Here is a 13,854-nt window from a genome sequence, read left to right as displayed (position 1 = left end):
TCCATAAAATTTGTAGAAGTACATTACAAAGCATTTTGACTTGAAAATTATAGAAAGTGCAATAAAATTTAACTTCTTTCCAGACTGCATGATCCACACTGAGGTGTCTCAATTTAATCTCAATACTTCTGATACTCCCAAATGTACATTCCATGTCAGTCCATAGGGTTCCACACTGTTTCCAAGCCCACTGTGTATTCCTATGCCCATACACAGCTCTTTCCATGAGGAGCAACCAAGTGTGGGATCCCAAACTTAGGAGTTGCTGAAGAGATTTTCTTTACTGCCAAACTGGCTGAGATTCACTAACTTAGCACATTCTACAGATCAGACCTGGGAGCTTCCTGGTTTATGTGGCTCTGTACAACATTAGATGTCAACAAGGCATTCAGGTTGGAATTTTAATTTTCTAATATTTATGACAGTGTTCTTTCTCAATATTAACTATAATTTTTAAGAGCGGAGAATTGCACAAACAGATAAATGGGAGCTTGAGTGAAACACAGATGCTAACATGGACTGGTCTGTCTGAATGGCTTGCTTCTGCACTGTATGGGATTCTATAAGTACCCATTTGTTAGTCAAAATATGTGGAACAACTTTTCTTATTCATTCAGGATTCAGCTTCTTAACATTAAATCAGGAATGGTGAGGAAACATTGAATTATTTTGCTGGCACCATGCACAGCTTACAGATGAAAGGCCTTTGCTGGACCAATAAACAATGAGTGATAGCTTGAACATGAATGTAATTATGTCTGGCAATGCTATTATTTCTGATTGCCTGATGTATGATCTGAGATATCACTCTTCTCCGAGTTATAAAGCAATACCAGTAATGTCTTTATTGTAAACAACTGTTTATCTTTACATATTTTAAACGTTGTGTTCTTCAATCATGATAATGATAGATTTACATGGCTTTACCTTACGACTATGCAACTGTACTACAAACCATAAGTTCTGCTAAGGTTTGATGTGAAGTTCATTTCCCTGTTATATTACAGTGAACAGTGAAATGCCAAGGAAATTGAACCATACAAGTTCTTCTAAGCTTGGTTAACAGGAAAAATGGGCTGAACATGCGTCCATACTTGGGAAGTGTAACCTCTGTGTGTTGACTGGCATTACATCTGTGCTCATTCTTCTGTAACTTAGCTATCCCACCTCACACACCACTTTTTGTTGTGTGGTTGATGTCACACTTTGGGTTTAGGTTCCAATCAGACTGGTCATAGAGAAGGAAAAGTCAAGAACTGTCTTCAGGCTTAAACATAAAAGTCTCAGCATTTATTGTACTTTCATATTAACTATTATTATCCATGATAATTATATATTAGACTCTCACTTATAGTTACATTAAGAAATAACTAATCTATTTGCTTTGAGTGTTCAAGTCCATGTGCTCTTAATGTATTTTCCAGTGAATCACACATTCTAATGTCTTGTAGTGAGATTCTTCCAAAATATTTTAGCTTCACCCACTCTGTGGTATGTTTACCCAGTGATGTGCAGCTCTGCAACATCACCATAACGTTGATACAGGGTCCAAGTTCCCTTATATTATGCATTATGCCAGATCTTTCAGAGAATAAGATCTATCAGGTGAGTTACACCTGATTAATTCATCTTTGAGTTGAATGGAACAATTATTAACCTCATTGAACCATTGTGTACCTCGTGCAATCATATTGAAATGTTAAAGGGTTAATACCTGTTCTGCTGACATATAAGAAATTAGGTGCTTCGTGGGCGCCCCTGTCTCGCAGACAAAATGGGGTAATATAATTATACTCTGCTCTCTGTAAATGCTAAAAGGATAAGGAACTACCTCGTCTTACACATTGTTTTTGGGCAGCTAACCTTTGTTTTACTGTTAGATGATTAAGTTACATGATTATGGGGGAGAAAAAACTTGTATCTTGTATGCATGTCTGACTGTGCTGTAAAAACCCATATAAAGGGAGGACGGTTCCCTTACAGAGAGCATCGCTTGTCACGGCTCTCCAAGCCCTGCGAAGATTGTTAAGTGATCCTCCAAAGCTTGTACTTGCTTAAATAAACGGTGGCTATTCACAGAAGTTGGCGTATTGCGTTTGTATCAAGTGCGTAGGAATCTCTTAAAAGGGAACTCAACAATATGACTATGTCACTTTCAACTCCCTCACTTCTTTCTCTTTCCCCATTTCACTCTGTTTCTTTCTCTTCTTCGCTCTGACATTATCTTTCATCATTTTCGAGTTTTACCTCTCTCTACTTTTCGTTTCTCCAATTGGGGGTAGGAAAAAGACCCCAGGACGGTGACATTTTTCTGAAGAAGGATCCCGATCCGAAATGTCAGCTTTCCTGTTCCTCTGATGCTGCTGGCCTGCTGTGTTCCTTCAGCTCCACACTTTGTTATCCAGATTGTGACATATGTGAGTGGCCAAGTTAGAACTTGATAACTCTGTTGGATATCTAAGTTAAAGGTAGCAGCATTGGTGACCACTGGATTCAAATCATTTATATAAATTGAGAAAAGCTGTGGACCTAGCACTGATGCTTGTGGTACCCCAATGGTAAACAGGCTGCCATTGTGAGAACAATTCTTTATTCCTACTCTCTGTTTTCTGTCTGTTAAACAAATCTCAATCCATACGCATATATTATCCCAAACCTCGTGTGTTCTAATTTTACTTACTAACTTCTATCTAGAACCTTATCAAAAGCCTCCTGAAAATCTAAGTACACTACAACTGCTAGTTCTCCCTTATCAAGTCTAGAAGTGACATCCTCAAAAAACTCCAACAGGTTTAGCATGCATGATCTTATACAGTCCAAGCAAGACATCTTTGCTTCTGTGCTTAAACATACTATTTGCCATCCAAATTGCCTGCTGTACCTATATGCTAGTTTGAGATTATGAGCAAGGACACCAATGTCCCTTTAGACATCAACACTTTTGCATCATTTAGGAAATACTCTGCACCTTCATTCCACCTACTAAGGTGAAAAACCTCACACTTGTTCACATTGTTTTCCATCTGCAATGACCTTGGCCACTCATTCAGTCTGTCCAAATCCATACAAAGCCTCTTAGCATCATTCTTACAGCTCACATTTTCACCAATCCTTAGGTCATCTGCTAAATTGGAAGAAGTGGCTCCTGTCAAATCATTGATACGTATTGTGAACTGTTGGAGCCCAAGCACTGTTTGCTGTGGCAACTCACCTTTTTTAGGACAAATAGGGATGGGCAATAAATACTGGCCTAGCCAGTGATGCCCACATCTCACGAGTGAATTTTATAAAAATTATGAAAGATTAGCTATTCTTTTCTTCTTGATGGCAGCATACAACTGATTCGGAGGAATTACTGTTGGTATCCTATTGGCTGGTTCATTGTATGGGTAGAGAATTCCAGTTTACCAGGCTGACAGCTACTATGAAAATAGGGGGTAAGGCAGAAGGATTAAATTCTCCAAGAACCATTTTGCAACCCACAGGTTACCTGGTGCACCACCATGCCAAGGCCGTGAAGAGACTGATCAATAAAAAAGAAATGGTTTATTGGGTATAATGACCATTCACTTATCACTAAATGGTGCCCCAATAGGAATGGCTCTTCCTTTGGGGTAATTTCTGCAAAGTTTGAACAAGGTGGCCAGCAAACTTCTAAGGATGTTACAGCAGTGGAACAAGAGAAAGACTGTGAAAAATCTGTCCTTAATTTTCAACATTTTTTTCTATCTTATTGATAGTAATTTCTATATCTTAGTTACACAAAAAAGGAGCAATTGTATAATTAAATCCAGACTAAAGATTAACCAGTGAACACAATAAAATAACTGCAGAGATCTCTTTATCTATGTTCTAATTTTCCCAAGTTTGTAACTAATACTTTGCTACAAAGCATTACGTAATCAACTAAGTTTAATATATGGCTGAGATTTTAGATATATTAACTGTAACATTCAAAAATTAAATCTGCATTAGGCCAAAGCAAAGGAGACTGTACCACCTCTTTTTGTTTTGCTGAATGCTTTCAGAGTTTTTTTTCCAGAAAAATATGGTTGTGTTGACAACAAACAATGTTAATGAGCTTAACAATTTGATTAACCCAGAATGACATTTTACCCATGGTAAAGGCAGTCTGCAAGTAAACCATATTTACTAGGCTGATCTCGGGTCAAATTGCCAGTCTGTCCTGAGTTAAATGATCTCAGGCAGAGCAGAAATCGAAATGTTACAATTGGACTCAGAGCCTCAGAGGAAGTGAAATTTTCTTCCTCATTGCCAGTCACTGACCTCCTACTTAAAAACAGCTTTGAATGGACGTCAGGTGAAGGCAAAACCTGGCTTGGATGGTCAGCTGAGATGCCACTGATAGCAATGTCCAACATAACTACTGAAGGATGATGGACTTTAACTCCTGACTGAGCTCGTAAGTTGGGAATTACTGCTGTGGACTAGGTCTATTCTTCTCATTTGTCTCGCAAGAGTGGTTCAAGAATCTGCCTCTTACTAAACTGGTGGGAAAATCCCAGAAACAGCAGAAGACCGGTGCAATAAAACCACTGGCATCACCATTAACAATGCCACCACTACCGCCACCAGCAACATCACTGTCAACACAATCAACACTGTCACTAACAATACCATCACTGTCAACAATGCCATTACAACCCAGCACCACCTTCAGCACAGCTGGCATCAGCCTAGCCAACATTTCATCAGACACCTGGTAGGACTTCTGTGAATTTTCTTAGTACTTTAAATTAGGTACGGCAACAACCTGGAAATCCGGAAGTAAGAGCCTAATGTTGACCATGAATCCATTGCTGATTGTCAGAAAAACTCATTTGGTTCACTAATGTCCTTTAGGGAAGGAAACTGCTGTCTTTACCTGGTCTGGTCAACATGTGACTCCAGACCCACAGCAATGTGGTTGATTCTGAACTGCCCACTGGGCAATTATGGATAGGCAATATATGCTGGCCTAGCCCTTATTCCATGAATGAATAGTGAAAATACATTTATCTTCATGTAGTATTCATCACATCAAATAAAATGTTTAAAGTGTCAGGGAAATGTGCTTGGAGAAAACTCCTAAATGGTTTCAATGTAATTGCTTCACATACACAGTCCTTCCTGTTAACATTAACATAATGCTTTGCGGATCAATACAATGAGGCATCTGATACATCCGGGACAGGAGGAAAGCACTGCCAGACATCTGGAATGTGACTCTTTTAACACCAGGAAAGGATGGTCTCACACTATGACCAGCCCCGACATCTATTCCTTTGTGGTCACTGCCAGGAAACCACTTTCTTATGTTTCAAATCAAAGCTGACAATGTTGATATTGACACCGTGCAGAGGCAAAATGAAACTTCCTTCAAGTGGGACTCAACCATAATGCAATACCTTAACCACCACTATAATGTCCTCAGTTTGTTGAATAAGGAAGGAATTTAAAGTTTCTTTAACTAATTGATTCCCAGTGAAGCATGTTTTACTTTGTTTTATTGTCATGTTTAAATACTCCTGCTTTTGCATCACTAGGTATGTTTGTTCTTAAAGTCTTTATCATGCATTCGTGGCATTTGTTTAATGCTTAACAACAATTGTCAATATTCTTTTAGGTGTTGGCACAAAACCTGCTGTTTTAACAAAACAGACAAAGCATTTTGCAGTTTAGTTGTAAAGCTGCCCATTGTTTAATGTGACACCATGACAGGAATAAGAAAGTCACAGATTTCACTCTGAATCAATTCTAAACTAATGTTAGGTATTTAAATAGTCTTAGTACTGAACCGGATAGGGTGGAGAAAAGCACCCTAGATTCTTAAATCCTGTCTCCCTTGGGAAGTGTATCAAACACAGATATCCAGTGAGGAACATATCAGGTTTGGCTGTGATATTTCCATCGTTGAACAGCCTGGCAATAATCTTGATGTACAAATATGAAGAATGATTGAGGTACCAGGGACTGTGTGGCTTGTGTAAAATTGTAGCAAATGCATGTGCCATTACTTAGAGAAAGGAAGATTACTGTACCAGAAAATTATAAAGACAACAATAACACCTGCCAATCCTTGGCAGATCACCATCCTAAGGGCAGGATCATAGAATCCTTACAGTGTGGAAGCAGGCCATTCAGCCCATATCAACACTCTGAACAGCATTCCAACCAAATCCACCCATCCAGTTCCTGTAACCCTGCATTTCCCATGGTTAACTCATTTAGCCTGTACACTATGGGTCATTTAACATGGTCAATCCACCTAGCCTGCACATCTTTGGACTGTGGGAGGAAACCAAAGCACCCGGAGGAAACCCACACAGACACGGAGAGAACGTACAAACTCCACACAGACAGTCACCTGAGGCTGTAATTGAACCCAGGTCCCTGGCACTGTGAGGCAGCAATGCTAACAACTGAGCCACCGTGCCGCCCCAGGAGATGTATGGGAACATAATCCATCTCTTAGAAGCCCTCCAAGACACACAATTCCGATAAGAACATATCTCACCACATCTGTATTGTCTGTAGGTCAATATTCTTGAACTCCTTCCTAAACAGCAATGTGGGAGAACTTCACCACATGGCAACAGTTTAAGCGCCACCTTCTTAGGACAGTTAGTGATAGGCAACAAATACTGTTTCTTCCTAAATCCCCTACTCTTTTCTTAAAACTTGTAATTTTAAAAAGGAGGAAGAAACTATATCTTTTTTTCAAAATAAGTCTGTGATGCGCTTGTAAATTGCTGCAGTTTCACTCCTGTTTGCAATTTTCCCCTTATATTTCTGTCTGTCATCATTACGTCAGGTCCAAAGTAAAACTGGAAAAACAGGAACAAAAGTCCTGAAATGTTAACTTGTTGTCATTGTTACTTACTTTTCAATATATGCAAATCTGTCTTATCAAACACCAAGCAAAATACAGCAGATGATGATCTAAGAATCAAATTATTTTTAGGAACCTGTAAAACACAAAAATGGTCAATTCCATACAACACAGCCCCATTCCAGCAATCCACGTCAACACTACATCCTGCTGACCCTTCTGCTATTGACTGTTTTAGTGCTTTGCATACTCTTGGTCAGGGTAACAGACTGAGACCTGTATTGGATCTGCCATGTGTACTTTTCTTATGTACAGACTTGCAACATTATATTTGAACAGTTTGTTTCCTGTACCTCTTTACAGCAGACAAGAAAAGCCTATTCAAATACTTCTGGCTTTTCACAGGCATGGTACATGCTGAGTCATTGGTAGTCAGAGACATTCCTGTGAGTCAAAGAAATCCATCAAGATATTTCACAAGTAATTCCAGAGCAATTCATTGCATGGGAGAGAATAGACACAGAGTCAACTATCCACAAAACATACCCTTTCATTTTTATCAAGGCAGCAGACTTGACAATTTGATTTATTTAATGTAAGTTTAGTTTTACTGACTGGCTTTTACAGACCTGAAGGAATAGTTTGTCTGGTTCCGATGGAATTCCCAGGTTAGGTCAGAGCGATGCAGATGAATAGTAAATATTCTACATATTCGCTGCACACCATCTTAGGAGGATATAGGCAGCTTAATAGTATGCTGGATAGGTGGGTGTTTGATGGAATTTAACGCAGAGAAATGTGAGCCTATACATTTTGTAAGTTAGATTAAGGTGATGTTATACATGACACCCAGAAGACCGGAGGGTTCAGATAAGCAAATGAAAGAACAATTTTGTTAAAGCTGTTAAAAATAAAAGTGTGTGGAATCTGAGAGTTTTAAGTAGAAACATACGGCTGGATTTTATGGATTGTGGTTGGGTCGGGATGTAAAAATGAAGAGCTCACCCTCTATTGCCCAGCTCTATGTTGACACTGAGACTTAGCAATAGCTCCCGGTTAGCTGATGTTCTAAGGTGGGACAGCCTGTGGTGGCAGGGTTTGCTGAAAGGAGCGCTGGTTTGAAAGAGGCACAGGCAGTGCCGAAGGTAACATCGGGTGAGCTTTTGGCAATCAACTGCCTCATGGCTCTGACGAAAGACATAGAAAGAGGTGAGCGAGAGATGGAAGATCCAAGTTGGCATTGGATGCAAAATATGTGGCAACCTAGATAAGATGGAAGTAACAATTGTTACTCCAGAGCACTTAGATCCCCTCCTCCAGCATTTCTGAATGACCCATTCCCGTATCATCAGCTGCCAAGTGCAATTTGGTGGAGGTGAAAAGCTGATTTGACGATGACTCCATACTCTTCCTTTTCCAAGTTGGCACTGCAGAGTAGGAGATTTTGACATTCCAGGATTGGAAGAGAAGACTCCCCTCTCCAGACAAAGCAAGCCTGGAAAAAGGCCACAGGGGAAGTCAGTAGCCATGGGGCCTCCAGAGGACCCGTCGCACCAGGAAATTGATGGGCCAGAGGAATGGACGTATAAGTGAATTTCATACAGAGGAGCCAATAGTGACACTTTTTAGCAGAAGTGATAGGGAGTGACAATGTGGACTTAATGAAACAATTCGAAAGTGTGTGCTGAATCCAAGACGATACAGAAATGTCTGAAGGAGTTAAGAAAGCAGCAGATCAGAAGCAGATCAGCTCCCTTCAAGGTAAGACATGGGTGATCATCACTGCACCTGGCAAGCAGATGGAAGATGTGTGAAGCATTTCCTAAAAATGTATTCTCAAGGAGTTCTCAGCAGCATTACAGACATCCCTGTCATGGGAGAACTGGACAGTGAACTGTCATAGCATAGCTCAAGCAAACTATTGACTACGTCACCAGTAGTAAAGCCCCAGGACATTCCACCTGAAATCATCAAAGTGGAAAAGAGACGCTACTGCAAAATCTTTATGAATTACTGTGTCTGAGTTGGAAGGAAAGATTTGTGCTTCAGGAAACACGTCATTCAGGAAAATAATCCTGAAAATAATTCATGAGTGTGTTCCTAAATTCTAGACCTAATAGGAATCTGGAGATCAGAACAGAATGGAGTAGGATGATGTCAGGCATCGTGGCTACAGCATGATCTTTTTTTTCATTTATGGGATGAAGGTGTCTTGGCCAGGCCAGCATTTATTGCCCATCTCTAATTGCCCAGAAGGCGGTTGAGAGTCAACCACATTGCTGTGGGTCTGGAGTCACTTGTAGGCCAGGCCAGGTAAGGATGGCAGATTTCCTTCCCTAAAGGACATTAGTGAATCAGATGGGTTTTAAATGTGATGATTAAGCTTGGTCAATTATAACATCAGATGTGATTTGAGAATTGCTTTAGTGTTGCATGCTATCATTATGTGTCAGTAGGCATTATACCCAAACTGATGTTGCAACTTTCCAGCATTTACTGAAAAGGAGTTAGAGGTCGAAGCTACTTTGAAGGGAAAATAGAAAAATAGTATCAGTGAAAATTAGGATTAAAAACATGTTTATAAATATGGTCGTTTCCAGATACATAACTGGAACGTATGATGAAGCCAGTTTATGGTCAGAAAAAAATAAAGCTTTTCACATTGTATTTGTACCTCCACCAAATAAAGAACTACCATATTTTTATTTGTAAAGTCAAAATAATCAGTATGAATGCTTATCATGTCAGAAAAACTCTAATCTGCATTTTGGTATTTTCACTAGATTAAATCAAAGTCATTGTTTCTTTTATTCAGAGTGTGGAAGCTAGAAAACAATGCTGCAGTAGTATTCTGTGGGTCTGGCAGTATCTATGGAGAAAGAAACAGAGTTAATGTTCCAAGTCCAGTCTGAAGAAGAGTAACTGTACTCAAAATGTTAACTCTGTTTCTTTCTCCGCAGATGCTGAGTTTCTCCAACAATTTCTGCCTTTGTTTCAGATTTCCAGCATCCACAGTTCTCTGTTTTACTTTGCTGCAGTAATTTTTGTTTTTAGTGGATTTTATGTTATTTTCTCTTGAAGATAATAAATACTCATGAATAAATCATTGTATGTGTAGCTGTCGATTATTGCAGTTCCATTACATTGTAAAGTCATTTCCTGGAGACTTTTTTGCACTACAAGAGAATAAATTGGAATAAACATGTTGTTCAAAATTATTCTTTTGTTGTATTTTGGCTAATAACTATATATATTTTCAGACTATTTCAGAGATTTTTAAATAGTGTAGGAAATGTAATGTTCAAAAGATTTATAATGATCACAGATCAAAGAATAAAGAAAGTTTATGTTCTTTTATAATCATTTAGCCTGGAAAAGGTGGGAGGAGGTCCATGCAGGCATCCATTGTCAGAGAATTGAGGGCATTTGGAGTAAATAATAGAGTGAAGAAGGCACGGTAACAAAGTTAGAGGTGAAGTGAGCTATCAAACTAAAAGCCAAAGTATCATTCTGATCTTTTGAACATAGCCAGTTAATAAAAAAACAAGTTTAAGATACAGGAATGGGCATTTTAATGATTGCTTATGGTCGTGGAACGTTGCATGAACAGGACTTTCAATAAAGAACTTTCACCTGAAACAGTTTATCTTTTTTTAATAACATTTTTAAACATTTCTCTAGCGGGGCCAACAAACTTCATTGCTTTTTGTTCTGAAGGGAAAACAAAGCAATCCAAAAATAGGACAGCGCTTAGCAACAGTATAAATAATGTGGGGTCCCCTGGAAACACTGTAGTGCACAGCAATGGACAATGATGTTGCCCATTTGGGAATTGCATATGTTATCTTTCAAAATTTTATTAACGAGGGAAAGAAAATCATCACGCAGAACTGAAGTACTGGCCAACCAGAGGCTGAATTCCTGGCTGCACTCACAAACATTGAGTTGAGATTGTTCACACTGAAGAGACAGGGCTAGTTTCTCATAGGGTCTACATCTTTTGGCAGTTGCAAACACATCTCTAATTCCGTTTGAGGTTTCTTCTTTTCATGAAACCCGTTCCTGACTCTGAACCATGGAAACCAATTGCCTAGTTTGAGAACAGATTTAATCCTCCTTAATCGTGTCAAAGATTTCCAAATGTGGATTCCCCTTTCTCATTTTACATCCTTGAATAATACCCGATCTTTCACAAGAATCAAAAACTGAATGAGAAATCCCTCCCAATCCCCTGGAATCATTTCCTCAGAACTTCACCTTTCTGGAGGTTTGGCACTCAAAATTCTTCAGCCTGAAGAGCTGAGTGGACGATCAATCTCTGCCTCCTCTTGCATGACTGATACCAGACTTCAACCAATTTGGTTCACTCCATATAATGTGAAGAAACAGCTGAATGCATTGGATAGTGAAAGGGCTCTGAGCCCTGACAAAATTACAGCAGTACTACTGAAGACTGTTGCTCCAAGATTTGCCACACCTCTAGCTAAGCTGCTCTAGTACAGACACAGACATCCACCAGTAATGCAGAAAAATGCCCAGGCATGTCTGGTCCACAAAATAAAAATACAGGATGAATCAACTAATTGCTGTCCATTAGACTACTCTCTATCATCAGTAAAGAGATAGAAAGAGTCATTGACTGTACTGTCAGGTAGCACTTACTCAGCAATAAACTGGTCTCCAACGTTCAGGTTGGGGTTTTCCAAGTATAAACAGCTCCTTATTCCACTATAGCCTTAGCCCAAACACTGATGAAAGAGTTGAACACTAGAGGGCAGGTGAGAGTGACTGCTCTTGACATTACAATTGCATTTGAGAGTGTGGCATCAAAGAGTCCAGCAAATGAGTCAATGGAAATCAAGGGGAAAAGTTGGGAGGTTGGAGTCCCACCTGGCACAAAGGAAGTAGCTGTGACTGTTGGGAGATTAATTATTTCAGCCCCTGGATGATTGTGGGAGCTCCTCAGGAGAGTGTTCTATTCCAACCATCTTCAGTGACTTTTGCTTTGTCACAATATCAGCGTGGGGATATTCATCAACAATTGCAGAAATGCTCAGCACCATTTGCAATTCCTCAGAAACTAAAGCCGTCTGAGTCCATAGGCCGTAGGATCTGGAGAATGTTTTAACTTCGGCTGAGGAGTAACAAATAACTTTCACATCTCACAACTGCCATGAAATGACATCTCCAACAAAAAGAAAATCTAACCACCACCTCTTAAGGTCCAATGGCATCACCATGGCTGAATCACCCCTTATCAACACCTTGGGGGTTACAGTTGATCAGAAACTGAACTGGACTAGTGATATAAATGTTGTAGCCAGAAGACCAGTTCAGAGGAATTCTGAGGCGAGTAACTGACCCACTGTCTCCCAAAATCTGGATGTGTGCAGGTTCAACAATACTCTGTAAACTTAACACCATCGAAAACATAGCAGTTCACTTGATAAGCACCCTCTTTCACTGGATTCAACATCTGTGCAGTGGACTACTGTGGCTGCAGTCATTTTACCATCTTAAAGTCACACTGTAGCAGCTCGTTAATTTCCCTTTGTCCTCTGTAACCATTCTGTCTTGAACAACACTACTCCTTCATTTTTTCTGGCTCAATGTCCTGGAGTCTCATAACACAGTGACTGAGAGAACTATCAGACTGTAGGGAGTTTAGGGAACAGTCTCAAAAATGTTCTCAAAATGTTGGCAAGTAGGATGTATATAAAATACAGCCTCGCCAACGTCAACCATCTCCTGAGAACACAGAACAGAGGACAAGCGTGATTTATAAACTATTCATGGAATGGCTGGACATTACATGAATACTTCACTAGGAAGATTTCATACAATACAGCACCTCATTATTTACCGGTTTCTAAAATTTATGGCTCCCCCAATAACCTTTCAGACCATTGGAAATTTACTTTCTCTCTGAAGGAATTTCAGCAGCCAAAGGGTAGGACATTCGAAGTGCCCAACCAGCTAGTAAATTTGACCCCAAACAAAGATTATATTTACCGTTACCTCTTGAAGCAAAGAAAATCAGAATTCCCAGTACAGTAAGTTCTGCATAGTATTGGGCTGAACCTTGTGAGTTTTTTTTTAGGGAAGTGCAAGTTGTATCAAGCTTTTGGAGCATTTTTCACTGCAAGTTGAAAGTGGAGTGGCACTGTGTCACAATGTTTAACACTGCAGCCTCAAAGCGCCAGGGACCCAGGTTCGATTCCATCCTCGGGCGACTGTCTGTGTGGAGTTTGCACGTTCTCCCTGTGTCTCTGTGGGTTTCCTCCGGGTACTCCAGTTTCCTCCCACAGTCCAAAGATGTCCAAGTTGGGTGAATTGGCCATGCTAAATTGCCCTGTAGTGTTTAGGGATGTGCAGGCTAGGTGAATTAACTTTGGTAAATGTGGGGATAGGATCTGGGTGAGTTGGTCTTTAGAGGGTGGGTGCAGATTCAATGGGCCAAATGGCCTCTATCGCCATTGTAGAGATTCTATAAAGTCTTAATGGGATTTCTTTCCATATCTTACAAAATTCACCTTATAAACTACCAGCTGTGCCCCTTGGCAACCCTCACACTCAACTGCATTCCCATCTTATCACAGGCTATCTCCGGAACAATTGGCCGCTCAGTAGATATCCACCAAAAGATCAGCATTCCTGATGCCTGGACATATTTAAAAGGCCGCTTGCATCCTGGATGAATACTGGAATTCTGAAGCTGTGCTGCTTGATGACAGTGCGAGGATGTGGGATAAAGGGAAGGATGCATTGCGGTTCTCCGAAAGGGACCCAGAGGTCCTGGTGAACTGGGTGGTGCAAAGGAGGACCAGCAGATGAGGCTACAGTACCAGACTCTGGCAGCCTAGATTGAGGATGCCAGTGGGCAAATGCATAAAGGATGCAGAATGTTGTTCCCAAAGTTGAGAACAGGCCTCACTAGATTTCTCATCTAACTGTGATACAAATGTCGCAATAGTAAGTGTCATTCAGGTTCATATACGATTGCTCCATGGAGTCTGATAAAT

General features: G+C 40.1%; 1 protein-coding gene across 1 annotated transcript in view; it reads left to right on the top strand.

The window, feature by feature from the left end:
* Positions 1–1,572: 1,572 nt before the first annotated feature.
* The window catches only part of LOC109937334 (spermatogenesis-associated serine-rich protein 2), a 163,448-nt gene continuing 151,166 nt past the window's right edge, over positions 1,573–13,854 (top strand). The window contains exon 1 of the mRNA XM_048598724.1: positions 1,573–1,605. Coding sequence (XP_048454681.1) covers positions 1,573–1,605 — 33 coding nt within the window. The remainder of the gene's footprint in view (positions 1,606–13,854) is intronic.

This window comes from Rhincodon typus, chromosome 7 (genome assembly GCF_021869965.1).
Source record: "Rhincodon typus isolate 14 chromosome 7, sRhiTyp1.1, whole genome shotgun sequence".
Lineage (NCBI taxonomy): Eukaryota > Metazoa > Chordata > Chondrichthyes > Orectolobiformes > Rhincodontidae > Rhincodon > Rhincodon typus.
Note: the sequence above shows the minus strand (reverse complement) of the source record. Positions and strands in the feature narration are given on the sequence as shown.